The following is a 13842-nucleotide window of genomic DNA, read 5'->3' as shown; positions in this document are numbered from 1 at the left end:
CCGAAACGGTACAGACAGCAACTATGAAAACAACACACAAATATGACTGGCTGTCCGACCAAAGCAGGTATACTCACACCTGCGTGTAAACATGTGCTCTTATCAGGAGATCAGTGATTGAGCGATCTCTATCTTCCCAGCCAGGGAGTTTCCTTCCCTGGCTGCAACTGTGCACGTGTGTCCGCGTGCACGCGCGTGAGGTGAGAATGCATTAACACATGCAGGGAGCTTGCTTTTAGGAAAGGTGTAATAAAACTTCGCTGTCAGTCTTTCATGTACGAGGCTTAAGAGCTGTCACACAACCACGGGGGGAAACCACCCTGCTTTCATTGGCCGTCCGCACAGAACCTCGAGGCAGCATGCACGGACGTGCGCCGCTGTCTGTGCATGTATGTGCCTTTGTTTCTCCTCTCGGGTTTCATCAAGAGGAGAAGATACAGTATTTTTTTTTCTTTTACGCAACGGTAGTGTCAGCCGATATTCATGGACGGAACGGGGGGGTGTCAAAGGGGTCGTGGTCGACGTGCTTGAGGAAAGAGTAAAAAACACCAAAAAAATGCTCCAGATGTTTATTATGTTTAAAAGTAGCTGCAGGAGGAGTGTTAAGCTAAACCGCATCCACATTTCAGGAGGAGAAAGAGCAGGCGAGAACATGTTTGGGGGAGGACAGATGTCCAGTTACACCCCGGAAGGATTGAACCCACGATCGATCACAAATAGGAGATAATCAATTTCGCTCCAATTGAATTCGCATCAAGTGCGGAGGAGAGGCTTGTCAACAGAGCAGCAGCGGCACTCGTCTGCTTCATCGATGGTGCGCTTGACACACATTTGTCATGTCAGGACCTCCTACTGATTATTCAGTAAAAATCTATAACCTTTACCCCCCCCCCCCCCCACACACACACACACCACACACACACACACACACACACACACACACACCACCACCACCCCTGAAAAATCTCTAATGTTCCTTTTTTATTTTTGTCCTATGAGCGGCCAGGACCCTCTGTGATGTTGGGTAGTTCTTGTGAGTACACACACTATGTATATTTAATTAGTATGTCAAATGAATGCACACACACACACACACACACACACACACCATCAACATGCAAACACTGTTCTATTGATCCACTAATCTAGTGATGTGGGGGAAATTCAAGACCCTCAGTTAGTTAAAAATCATTAGTGCTGCAACAGGATAAATGGGGGGGGGGGGGGGGGGGGGATTTGGTGAGAATAGAAGATGTTTTGTGGATTAACTGGCTAAACTGAAGGGTGGGAAGATGAAGATTACAGATTACAGGACCAGACAACAAATAATGGCTTTCGTTGCGCATCGGTTTGATTTTCTCTGCCTTTCTGTTGTCGTGTCCTCTTTGCCTTGGGCCGCCTCTCCATCTTATACACTTGCACACATGCGCACACACACACACACACACACACACTGCATATAAGAACGTTCTGCAGATGGGGAGAGTTTGCGCATTGGTCGATAGCACTTGGAGAGTGATCTATCGACAGAGCAGGAGCGTGTGAACGATGAGTTCAATATACTTCAATTTAGCTCCACTTGCTTTAATTACTTCCACTATGTGTGTGTGTGTGTGTGTGTGTGTGTGTGTGTGTGTGTGTGTGTGTGTGGTGTGTGTGTGTGTTACTCCCAGAGAGTGATGCTGTTAGACAACCTGTGGATAAAAACACAGCTTTGGGTGAACATGGTGACCACACAGAGCAGATTATATTCAAAGATGGCGATCGATGAATGACTTGTTGTGTTTTCATGATTTATAGCAGTGAGTCCACTCACACACGCAACAAACCTCTTTGCCGTTGTCATTAATATGCCCGACCCAGATGTATTTGACCAGATGTTTCGGAGGAATAGTGTAGAAACAGTGTGCACTGTATAATGTTGTCAAAGGTGTATAAAAGGAAGGCCGGCTCACAGGAGCCACAGTAATTACTTGTTAATGGATTTACGCTGTGTGCAGATTAATCAGATCAGAGATCAGAGATTTCATCCTGTAAAGCTGCAGGGAGGAGAACAACCTGCACCGGCAGATTAAAAGAGTTTGTTGTGCGTTCGCACTTGCAGGTGAAGCCAAAACACGCATTATGTGGCCCTCAGGAAAATCATTTTGTCAACAAAATCTATTAATGCTACGAGCTAAAAACTGTAATTATACATTTCAGTGAATGAAACCAAACTGGCGTTGTTTGCATCTCTTTTTATAAACGTACAGTGAGGGGAAAAAACACCGCAATGCCCACATTTTTCTAATCATAAGCTTACTGAACGAATTAGTTAATTTCAGTTGTCAGATTGTCTTTTATTGTCTGATTCTGTGTCGAAGTCTTAATAAAAGACACTAAAGTAAATGGGTTTTGATAGAATCGACCTTTGTAAACTTGGAAAGACAAATATGTGGTGATTCTAATGATCAAAGGAAGAGATTTACTAGAAAATTACTTCCCTGCCCAGTTTTATTCCATGTTGTGTGTAATTTGTGGTTTGTGGATGTGAGCTGAAGACAGTGGTTAGACGGGTATTTGACATGAAATCTGCGCCGTGCCTTCTGCTCGACACGTCTGCCATGGCTGCTTTGGAACTGTCGATGATAACAGGGTTGAAAATATGCGCGCCGCTGCGGATCTTTCATCAGCAATGTCAGGTACCAGTTTTCCATTGACAGAGACCAGGAGAAAACAGCAGGGAGATTCAGACAAGCTCGCCTGGCATTTGATGTGACTGGACTCTTCTTCTCGGCTCTTTCTGACCTTTTAACACTTCCTTCTGCACCGTACAAGAGTCGCAGTTAATGCTGGTTAAGAGACGGATGTCTGCATTAACAGGGCAGGAAGGTAATCGGGTTTGTAACGTCTTGTTGACATTTAAGTGCAAAAACCTGAGCTAGGGACGCGAGGTGCTCTCGCATTAAACACTCCATTCCGAGCCCGGGCACGTTTGAGGCTCAGGAAGTCCAGTTTGTTGGATTAGAGTTCACAGACATGCAGCAGTAGGCAATGTTCTCACAGCTCACACTCACTCTGCAGATTGTAGCAACCTCACAAATTACAGCTTAAGATGTCGGTGAAGGTAATCATGCGTGATGGCGTCAGTTCACTACTATGGAGGTATTTATATAGATTTGTTTTTTAAAATACTTGTTCCTGTTTTATATAATCTATGGAAATAACAGTGTGATGGTGATGATGTCCTATTTTAAATGGATAAGGAACATTTTTGTGTGAGATTGATCTGAGGCTGCTGTTTTGTTAAAATCAAGTCCTTTTGTACGCGATGGCTTTATTTCTCCCCTTTAAATCACTCAGTTTAATAACTTGATACAGTTTTGGAGGTGAAAGGGTCACAAGCTTAATCAGGAAAACAATAGGTCAAGCAAGTCTTGTGGAATAAATCTGACAAGGTTAAATTTTGGATGTCAATGTTAAGAATTCAGTCATTGTGTGGATGATCATTCCACGTTTAAATATCCAAACAGAGCAGGTTTGGAATGCCTTGAGGGATTTGGGTTTTCCAAATAAGGTAAAAACATCAACAAGGATGTACTGATTCCAGTTGAGGTCAAACACGCTTTGGGTTTTGGAGGTCAAACCGCACTCTGACCTTGCATCTTAGGGCTTTCAACATTGGAAAGAATGAAATGTCTACCAAAAAAAATGCTAACCTTTCTTGTTATAGCATTCTTCTTTACCCAGTATTACCATCTTGCCATTATTATTTAGAAAAATGAGCCCTCAGAGAGCGCAGACCTCTGCCAAGCAAGGTTTCTTTCTCTCATATGACAGTAGTATAGCAAATATAGGTAGTTAACCCTAACCCTATCCTCCCTGGTGGAGGTTAAAATGATATACAAGCATAATCATTTAGCATGAGCAGCCACCTCATCAAAGTTCTTCCCACAGAGTGAATTAAGGCCATATTTAGCTATTAAAAAGGGAATAATAGCTGTGGGAAATAGGAAGCTGAGAGTCAGTCCACATGATCAGGAGGGTTTCAACCGGGATTGTGCAGATTTACTCCTTTTAGTCCATAGATTTCTAATGCTGGACGCCAATACACCTGAATTATTACAATCTTTGGAAATTCCAAGTGCTTGTGTGTGTGCTTGTGTGTGTGTGTGTGTGTGTGTGTGTGTGTGTGTGTGTGTGTGTGTGTGTGTCTAACATGGGTTTATCTAGGTTAAGTCATCTGTTTGCCAAAATTCAGATGAGTTCATAGCTGCCTGCTATGTCTAAGAATTTGGGACGGAGATTTTTAGTCTGAATTCACCACAGCTGAGTCACTGCAACATTAATCTCAAGCACAGAAGTGATGACAGACAGTGCATGCTTCTGTTAAGCGTGCACGCGCATGCATGCGTGTTGACGACTGCAGGAAGAACACCTGTGTGGATGTGTACCGGCAAAGATCAGTGACTTCTCCACCTGCGCTGTGGAAGTCACACACTTTAAAGGCGGCGGCGGTTGGAAGAGTTGGAAATGTCTTCAATGCAGGGTTCATTTTGAAGACAATTCCTATCTGTCAGAACCTCAAACGCTTCTTTCTTTGTTTTATCCATTCTTTTTTGGGTCTTCCAAAGCCTTTTTTTTCTCAAATATTGCTTTTCAGCACTTGGTGGGTCTTTTTGAGAATTCATTTGTCAACAAAGAAAAGCATTAAAAGGCAATAAAAGCATTGTTGACAATGGAAACAAGCAGAGACAGATTTTATTGCTCCATTTTTTTTGCTTTTCGGGCCACAAATTGAGACCAGGTTCAGCGGAATGAGATCATCCGTGAAGTGAGTTTTCTTTCTGTGACCGTCTCTGCATGGAGCAGCGCAAAGGAGATCCAATCTATCCATGGAAAACCCCACAAAACACACACAAGCATGCACACACACACTCACACCTTCATCCACAATAATCAAACAGCCCTCTAGTCAGGAGAACCCCTGGCTCACCTTCACACAGATTTAGAGATCACACACACAGAGGGCAGAAGAGAGAAGGAGATTTTGTACTGACATGAATCTACGCCGTCGTTTTTGACTCATAAACATGCCTCCGCCTCCCTGCAAACACACACATCAAAGGAAGATTGTAACCCAACAGGTTGACAACACTGAGAACCCACATAGCCTACATCCATTTCTTCTTCTATATCTTCCCACCTGTTTCGTATAAACTTTCATGTTGGGGTCTTTCTCTCCCTCTCAACACTAGACAGAACACCCATGCTGGTACTCAGGTGCTGTCTGATGTTCTATTAATCTCATTCTACGTCGTGTGCATTTATCAGAGGATTAGATACACGCGGAACCCTTGTTTTAAGTATCGACACAATGAAGCCGCCCTCCTGCCTGTCCAGTTAGGCAGATGTAAAGCCGCAGCATCCTGTAATCTTATCTGTAACATGTTGCCGAGCTGATGAGCCTGCATGCAGGCGCTGAACATGGGAACGGCTGCTTGAAGTGCGACGCAGCTGCAGACATAAAACAGCTCGGAACAAAACTATTATGTCAGACCAGATGTTGAAGAGAGCTTCAGTACTGTGAGAGATTAGCCGGATTCTGCTGAGGATGTTAATCCTTTCATCGGGCATGGGTTCATAGAGGCGTACACTTGATTACATTCAAAACGTAGCATCAAAACTGGCTTTTGAATTTGAAATATTTTTGTTTTTGCAATTGTTTGCCAGAAATGATCCCTTACTTCATTTTTGCTTGACCTGAGATTTATTTCGTTGTCTTTTTCGTTCCTCTTTGATTCCTCAGCGAGTGATGTCAAGTCGGTGTCAGGCGTCGTGAGAAGGGAAGAATCACGAGAAGCAGAATAACGCCAGAATAAAGGGGGGTAAAAGTCTGTAGCAGTGCTGCTGCCTTGTCAATCACTCCTCTAATTGCAGTTGTCCATCAAGGGAAGAGTATATTGTCTCTTTGCATGCACTATTTCAGGCTTTGTTTTGTTAGTCTGGTGAGTAACACAGGGCTGATCTACCTTCCTATTAAGGTTTACAACCTAAAAAAAGACTGAAGCATCACTTAGAAACATCTAGTGTGTTGCTATTTTGTCACGTGGGATTTGGATGGGTGTTCAAAAACGGCTTTACAATAAATATTGGAAAACAGCAAGAAAACGTCTCAAAACAAAAGATTTTGTGATATATATTTTGTTATATGTGTTATATCAGCAGGGTTCGAAAATGTGTTGTTTTCAAAGCGGATCCATTTGAATTTAAAACCTTGTCTTGTGCAGTCAACCTCAGATTCGCGTCATTAGGACTTATCCTTCTAAAAATAAACAGGATCTGCAAAACCTTTGACAGGCTTGAGTGATGCATACAAATTTAGCATTTGCAAATAAGGAGAGGAAATGAAGAAAACCCTCGGTGTGTCTTTTCTGGCTTTTTCTTTTTTTATTTAATCTCATACCTGCAAAAATATATTCTCAAAATAAATAAATATATGAAATAAATATACTGTATGTCATAGGAAATAAAAACTCATAAATAAGAATAAATTCTGCCAAAGGTTTGTCAAGGCGTCCCCATTGGACAGATGCTCCCACTTCCTTCACACACAGTACTCCATCACAGGACACCACAGTAGAAGCCAGCATAAAACGCCACAGGATCCATTTTTTTTTTAAAAGAAAAGGAAAGAAAAGTCAGTTTTCTGAGCAGCATCTTTGGATCAAAGTGAATCCATCCTTGTCATTTCCATGGTCAGGCAGACCATACACGACTGCCTTCTGGTGCATAAAACTATCGTTTGTGTAAACCAGCCACGCTGAGTAATGAAATATGACTTTTTTTTTCTTTTTTCATCACCTGTTAAAGTAGCAGCCATTGTACGGAGGTTGGAATATACAGAAAACAGCTGTTGCTAGTCCTAATGATTGACATCTGTCCCATTTTACATGCAGTTTGGACGAGCAGATAGCTGAATATAATCACTAAGAATCCAAATGAAATGCATAATAATGCCTGGCCACCAGAGTCTCTGCATAGTCCAAGAAAGTGGTCGTTTGACAGGCAAGAATATTTGAACCTGTGTCCACATGGAAGATGCCTCATCTCCTGCAGGTTCTTGGTGCTGCATAGTCCACTTTTCTGCTCCAGAGAGGGTCTGTTTACTTCCACCATGCACGCAGTAAGGACAGACTCTTGGATGCATTCCTTCTGGTCCTGTTTCCCCCCCCACCCACCCCCTTTTTTTTCTTTTTTTACAGGACATGAATTCTCCCAGGGCAACATTGGGACTGTTGCTTCAGAGCTTCAGCGTAACCCCCCTCGATCTCAACTCTGGCTCAGTATGTCCCTGTACAGTTCCGGTACTCGATCCGGGTCGACAGGCCTTGGCAGGAAGTGAGTAAACCTCTGGTGTCGCCTTGATCTTGTGCCATCTCGAGATGTCCCATCTTTGTTGAGAGCAACAAAGTAAAACGCGCCTTTTTCTCCATGCCGATAGATGTTGGACGAGTAGGTGTTGTACCAGTTTTCCTCAAACTGCTCCCTAAAAACACATTCCGCAGAGAGCTTTTCCTATAGGGAGCGAGAAAAGCAGAGAAATTTGTAAAATTCAGGAGGCCAAAAGATGCCAAATGCTGGTTGTGGCATTCAAAAAATCATATACATTTAATAAGAAACAATTACACTCACCGAGCCATACAGTTCTCCCTTGTTGTTCATGGCGAGGTATAGACCACTGTCTACCCCTCGGATGCTCACCAGCCCCACAGCCAGACTAATGAACTCCAGAATACCTGCACACAAATACATACAACACATTCACTTAACAAACACGTGAAGCTTGAGGAACATCGAGCAGCTATTCATAATACTTTCATTGAGCAGATTAACGGAGCCTGAACTCGGCAATAAAACACAGCGCAGCTTGTAAAAGTCTCAAACGGTGTGAATTCAGGAGCAGCATTGGTGCGAGGCTCGCCGCGCTGAAGGAAATGTCTGACAAATCTATTTCTGATCCGAGAGACAGATGAATAAGCCTGGAAAAGCAAAGATTACGACCTAATCTCCATGGCAAAACATACAAATATGGGGTTTTTGATGGGTCCAATATGCTGATATTTACACATCTACAGTCAGCCCTCTCCACCAGTACCCTGGAGGAGTAGCAGCTGCACACATGAGCATATGGCACTTGGGAATTTGATAACAGCAGCAGTATAGCTGTATGTATCCCAATAGCAATACTTTTGATGGTATATGCACAAGATATATGCTGCACTAGTGGAGCTGCTTTTATTCAGGATCTGACATCTGAACTTTCCATTTTTTTCCCTACTGTACCTCCAGCATCAGCAGGTCCATTTCATTAGACCTGCTCTAAGCATAGGAAATACCAATAATAATTCTAATAATGTACCGAATCTGCTGTGGTCTTTCCTTGTTCCCTGCACAGTGCCGTCGGGACGGATCTCCAGGTGGAATCCGGTCCTGCAGTAGAGCTGCCGTCGCCTCAGAATCCCCTTCAGATGGCTGAGGTTTGCCAGGCTCCGGGAAAGCCTTTCCGACGATACTAGGTGCTCCTGCTGCTGACCGTGGCCCCCCATCATCAGTCCCATCGAGTTGTAGTCCACAGCCCCCACTGGCGTGAGAACGAAATGAGAGCCAATGTGCGCGGGGCCAAAGCTGTCCAGAAGTCCGTTGGCGAAGCTCCCAACCTCCGCCGCTGCCCCCATTACAACTCGATCCCGTTTATACTACAGATACTAGTCGCGGTCCAGATGATGAGCAGGAGGTTCGGTGCGGGCCGGTGAGCGCGGCTCTATCCGTGGAGCGGAGCACAGGAAAAGTTGAGCGCGAGCGAGGGGAGAAAATCCCGAGCAGATGAGCGTTTTTGCGCAGTCGCCAGCAGCGCCGGTAATTACGCAGCCTTTTAATTGGAGCTGATCTCTGATGGTGACGTTTGCTAGAATCCCCCGCGTCAGTCAGTGTTCCTCCTACCTCGTCTCTCCTGCTATTTATCCCTTTCTCCTTTCCTTCACCCGCTCCCTCTCTCCTCTTCTCCTCGGGATACACCCCTTTTCTCTGGAGTCCCGCGATCCCCCCTCTCTCTCCCCTACAATACATCACAGCTCTCTCTCTCTCTCTCTCTCTCTCTCTCTCTCTCTCTCTCTCTCTCTCTCTCTCCAATTTACTTTAGATCCTACTGTGCTTGGCTCCAGCAGCAGCACGAAGCATATGCGCAATTGCTCTCCACTCGCAGTACCGTAGATATGTAATCTTATGAAGACGCGTGCCGAGCTGCTCTTTATGTAAACCAGCCACATTTCCCCCATTTGCTGCTCATTTTCGTCGAAATTGAAGCAATGCTTCTTCCGCGCATCATTTTAATACTCCACGTGTGGTTTGAGGGTCTAGAACTCTACGCTGGGGGTTTGGAGTGGAAATAAAGACCAATACAGTGTCCAGTTTTGCCCCAGAACGCCTCACAGTTGCACTGGGAGCGCAGCTGAAATTATCTACTGTTAGAATTATAGGCGCAACTCAGCAAACCAGGGTGGTTAAGAGAGTGAGTGCTGCTACTGTCCAACATCACGAGTGTGAAACTGCCGCTGCTCGAAACCCTTGCCCCCATTTCAAAAATGACTCAGGTGCGGAGAGATAGGAAACCCCCATTTGCGTAATTTTCCCACCCCACTGTTGATTTATTGTCTCCGTTTTATGTAACGCGCGCGCACACACACACAAGCACACACACACACACACACCACACACACACACACCTGTGCAAACGACATCACTTGACTGTCAATCCCCTCACTGATCTTTTCGCGACGCTTTGAACAGTGCATGAGCCCACATAGCCTTAATTGTGGCCTTTAAAAACGAATCAAAGACGCAGATGCTTCAAAGCTCTTGCGGGGAAATTGAGTTATAACAACCAGAGAAGGGTGGCACCCAATGGGACGTTAACCGATAACGTCCATGATCAGTTGGAAGGCTCTTTTCTTAATTCTCTGTTGAATTCATCACAGCCTGATCCCTTTTGGCATCGGTCCGCATCCAGCACGATAATTCAAGGACCGTTTGAAAGTGTGCATTTATCTGTCCAGCCATGCAGGGGGTCCGTTCGGGCCCATATTGATTTTGGCAGCTATTCAAAAAGGCACACGGACTCGTGAGCGCGCACACAGCTGCCCCCTCCCAGGGGGGTTGCGCTGATAAATGAGTTAAAGGTGCAGAGGTGTTTTGCGTGCGGACGCTTTATGAAGGTCATTTCCCTCCCGGTTTCTTGCAGCAGAGGACAGAAACGCCGAGAGAAACGTTTGTGAACCGTTTGGTTTTTGCCACTGAGCTCTGTGCTCAGGTGTGCAGCCTGGTGTGCCTGCCTCATATCTACGCTCTCCAGCTTCCCCCCATAGCTTCAGGATTTATGACGTGCAAAAGGAACTTTTTAAGGAGACTGAATCGATCAAACTCCCCCGCAGCCCGTTCAGACCCAGATACATTGGAATATCGATTTGGCTAAAATGAAGATGTCAATTACAATGCCACGATTCGACTCGTGTTTACAAGGTGCCAGTAATCGGTTCCCAGGGTCACATGGCTCGCTTTAAAACATATCTTCCATATAGGTTTGCTGGGAGTGAGAGGGAGGGTGTGAAGCCAACCATAGCACAGAGGAAGGAAGAGGCCCCCAGGGTTATCCCCCACCCCTCAGCCAAGCCACCTACACACGGGAAGAGAGAGAGAAAAAGAAATTACAACCTAATCGAAAGCTCGGTTAATGGAATAACTGAAAAAGTAGCCCGGAGGTTATTAATCTAGGCTTTTATGGAGCGGGGTGTGTGAAACTCCAGGGGTCCTTGACATGCAAATATCAAAGCACAGCTTGCAAAGCATAAAATTACATATATTTTTAGTTTAATCATTCTAAAACTGCTCTTGAAAATCCATTACAGTTCAAAGAATTCAAGAGATAGACAAAATAAAATTCAAATTATTTGATTTGATTTAAATTCAAATGAATGTGGTTACTTGCTATTGCTGTGCAGTTTAAAACCATTTTCAGCCTCCACTTGTTAGCCAATTAGGCGCGCTTCTGTTATGACTCGTCATCATAATAGTTATCCCCCCCACACACACACACAAAAATCAAAGCGACTAATTAAGGGCTTAATATACAGTAATGAATATTTCGATGGCTCCGTGTCAACAATGAGATTTGCGATAGCAACTGTTTGATCTGTGTTCAGCCTTTGTGTTATATATGGCTTAGAGCTTATTCACCATCCTTGATGTGTGAACAGGTGACAGGCCCATCTATTACTCTTCTCTCCTTTATTCTACAATCATCAAAGTCATCAGAAAGCCCCATCAGGTGAGCATTAGTCTCACATATAAAGACATAAATGGGGGGTTGATCTTTGATATTCGTTTGATATCTGTTCTCCACTGACTCCCTTCACCCCACCCTTCACATGTGGAAATCTGATTCTGACCCTCCTGGAAAATCCAGAGAAACGTAAATGACCTCCATCCATTCCACTTGTGAAAACCAGTGTGTCCAGCTGTTGTGGGAGATGAAGCGATGTATGTGGTGAACGTGTTTTTTAACCGTGTTTTGAATGCGATTTGCCAGCTTTTGCATATGCCGCAGGCTGCATGCAGTCAGTTTACTATCCCTTTTTTTGCCCCAATCACGGGCGTAATTAATATCATCTCTTGTAAAATGGCACTCTAAATGTGTCGCATTTCACTTGATTTACTATCATCATGAATAAATAATACCACACTGAGTACAGCAGTCCCGTCTATCCCACAATCACCCCAGAGGTTCACCCTGAGCATTTTACCAGTGTTATTTGTTCATCTTGTATTTAATGTTTTATTTAACCTGTTGCCTTACGTTTTAAATCAACGATTGATTGAAACCCAGGCCGTCACTTTTTGACTATAGAAAGTGACAACAATCCTGCAAAATAGTAGCACATTTCTTGACGTTAGGGCTAAATCTGGGAATGTGGTTTGAAATTTACGTACTATCAAGCGGCAGAGGTAGATTATTCTTCAAAGTGAATGGCTAAAACCGTCAAACTATTAACTCCAGTCTATAATTGACTGGTTCCCAGCGCGGAGCGGAGCCACTGAGCGATCGTGTCGAGTCTCGCGATGAATCCCAAGAAACGCGATAGTTCTGCGCCCAACGCAAAGTTCGAGCGTCGTCGCAGCTGCACAGCGGCGCAGCAGCAAGTATGGCGGCCTTCCGAAGAGTGGCAGCGCTGGCCGTCAAGATAAACCTCAGGTCCCCTGCGAAGAGCCAGTTCCTCGGTGGAGAAAAGGCGCGGAGGTGTGTGGCTGCTGGGATGTTCGTGGCTGCGGGAGGCGTCGCGGCGCTCTACTTGTACAACGGTATGACGAGCGGAAGAGAGAGGAGGAGGCAGAGCATCAACGGTCTTCTACAGTCCATCCCTGCAGTTGAAGCCAAAGAGAAGGTAGGAAACGACATAAAAATGTGTTTTATAATAATGGTATTCCCTGTAACAATATCTCTGGAATATATTTAAATAAAACGGGATGAAGGCGAGAGAAGAGAGAGTGCTTTTTCCCCCCAAATCCCTCCGCCTATGGGTCAGAGCCGCAAAGCAGCAGACAGACTGGTCCTTTTTTTTTCCATTTCCAGCCACAGTGGTCATGGATAAAGTCTGTCATTGATTCCCAGCACACCCAGTGGAAACAGTTGGCTGGCTCGCTGCTGGGATGACGTGCGCGCGCAGATGCTGGAGTGGCGCTCTCCGCTCGCGCTGGTGCTGAAATGACGCAAGAGGGTGTTTACTTTCAGTCAGGTTGGCAGAGGGCAACTAAAACAGTCTTGTAAGTTAAGGATCTGTGTTGAGAACGTTTATAGTCAGCAGGAACTTTTAAAAAGTTATTGTTACACTAAAAGACAGACGTTTTTATTTCTTTCCTTCACTCACTGATGGGTGTCAGATGTTTTGGGTCAGAAATATGTGGGAATCTCCACACGTTCCACCCTTTCGTTAGACATAGTAAATGTGAAGATAAATCATTGTGTTGATCTACTTATCTAACCTTACAAATAACGTGTCAGATGAAAGATCCAAAAGTTTAGTGCCCACTTAAGCACACAGCATCTCCACTCTCAGTTATAACATAACATTTAACATAACTATGATAACAACCATGATAACATAAAAGCTATCATAGTTGAACTTATCAAGTCCAATTATGATAAACATTATAGACTGAAACATGCCTGTTTTATATAGATATTTTCTATCTTACATTTCTTGTTTCATTAATGTAGAAAAGCAGATATTTTTTTCTTGCCAAAGATTAATCAAGTACTGTTGCTTTATTGCTTTTACTACTATATTACTGCCAATAACAAATGTAAGTTTTCCTAATCTCAAACAGAAGCGTGATTTTGTCTACTTTCCTTTTCATTAATTTTTATCCAATCATGTCAGTCGACCAAGCAGCCATTTTGTCTAGCAAACACAAAAACAAATGATCAAGGCCTCTTGGTCAAAGGTCAAAGTCCCTCTGGAATATTGACCACCACCAAAATAATCATCTTTTCCTCAGCCCATTAGCAACACTTCCTGGAAATTTCATCAAAATTCCTTCACCACTTTTTGAGTTATTTTGCTAACGGTCAAACAAACGCCGGCTGTCGCATAACCTCCTTTTGGCGGAGGTAAAAATGGATAAATGACTTTAGATGTAAACAAAAAATAAAAGCCTGTACGAAAGCTGACAGGCAACCACCTAACTGGGGAATGTTGGCGACACAGCTACCCAGTTTGGCAGTGTGATAACTCCAGTGGGGAAAGAGAT

The 13842-nt window shown here is 44.1% G+C and overlaps 2 protein-coding genes across 5 annotated transcripts in view; one reads left to right on the top strand and one right to left on the bottom strand.

Moving 5' to 3' along the window:
* Positions 1 to 7215: 7215 nt before the first annotated feature.
* On the bottom strand, positions 7216 to 9067 carry LOC130527235 (fibroblast growth factor 20-like). The gene is made up of 3 exons (XM_057035504.1): positions 8402 to 9067; positions 7675 to 7778; positions 7216 to 7557 (listed from the first exon to the last, which is right to left on the bottom strand). Exons 1-3 carry the CDS (start codon positions 8715 to 8717, stop codon positions 7312 to 7314), a joined length of 666 nt encoding a protein of 221 aa, XP_056891484.1. The 5' UTR covers positions 8718 to 9067; the 3' UTR covers positions 7216 to 7311.
* A 3108-nt stretch (positions 9068 to 12175) lies between these two features.
* The window catches only part of micu3a (mitochondrial calcium uptake family, member 3a), a 16899-nt gene continuing 15232 nt past the window's right edge, over positions 12176 to 13842 (top strand). For 2 of the 4 annotated variants that reach the window (XM_057037074.1, XM_057037073.1), the window contains exon 1: positions 12177 to 12476. In XM_057037074.1, the coding sequence (XP_056893054.1) occupies positions 12237 to 12476 (240 nt within the window). In that variant the 5' untranslated portion in view covers positions 12177 to 12236. Of the gene's footprint in view, positions 12477 to 13842 lie in introns of all 4 variants that reach the window. The other 2 variants (XM_057037072.1, XM_057037075.1) reach the window with 2 other exon arrangements.

This window comes from Takifugu flavidus, chromosome 6 (genome assembly GCF_003711565.1).
Source record: "Takifugu flavidus isolate HTHZ2018 chromosome 6, ASM371156v2, whole genome shotgun sequence".
Classification (NCBI taxonomy): domain Eukaryota; kingdom Metazoa; phylum Chordata; class Actinopteri; order Tetraodontiformes; family Tetraodontidae; genus Takifugu; species Takifugu flavidus.
This window is presented reverse-complemented; position numbering and strand designations above follow the sequence as displayed.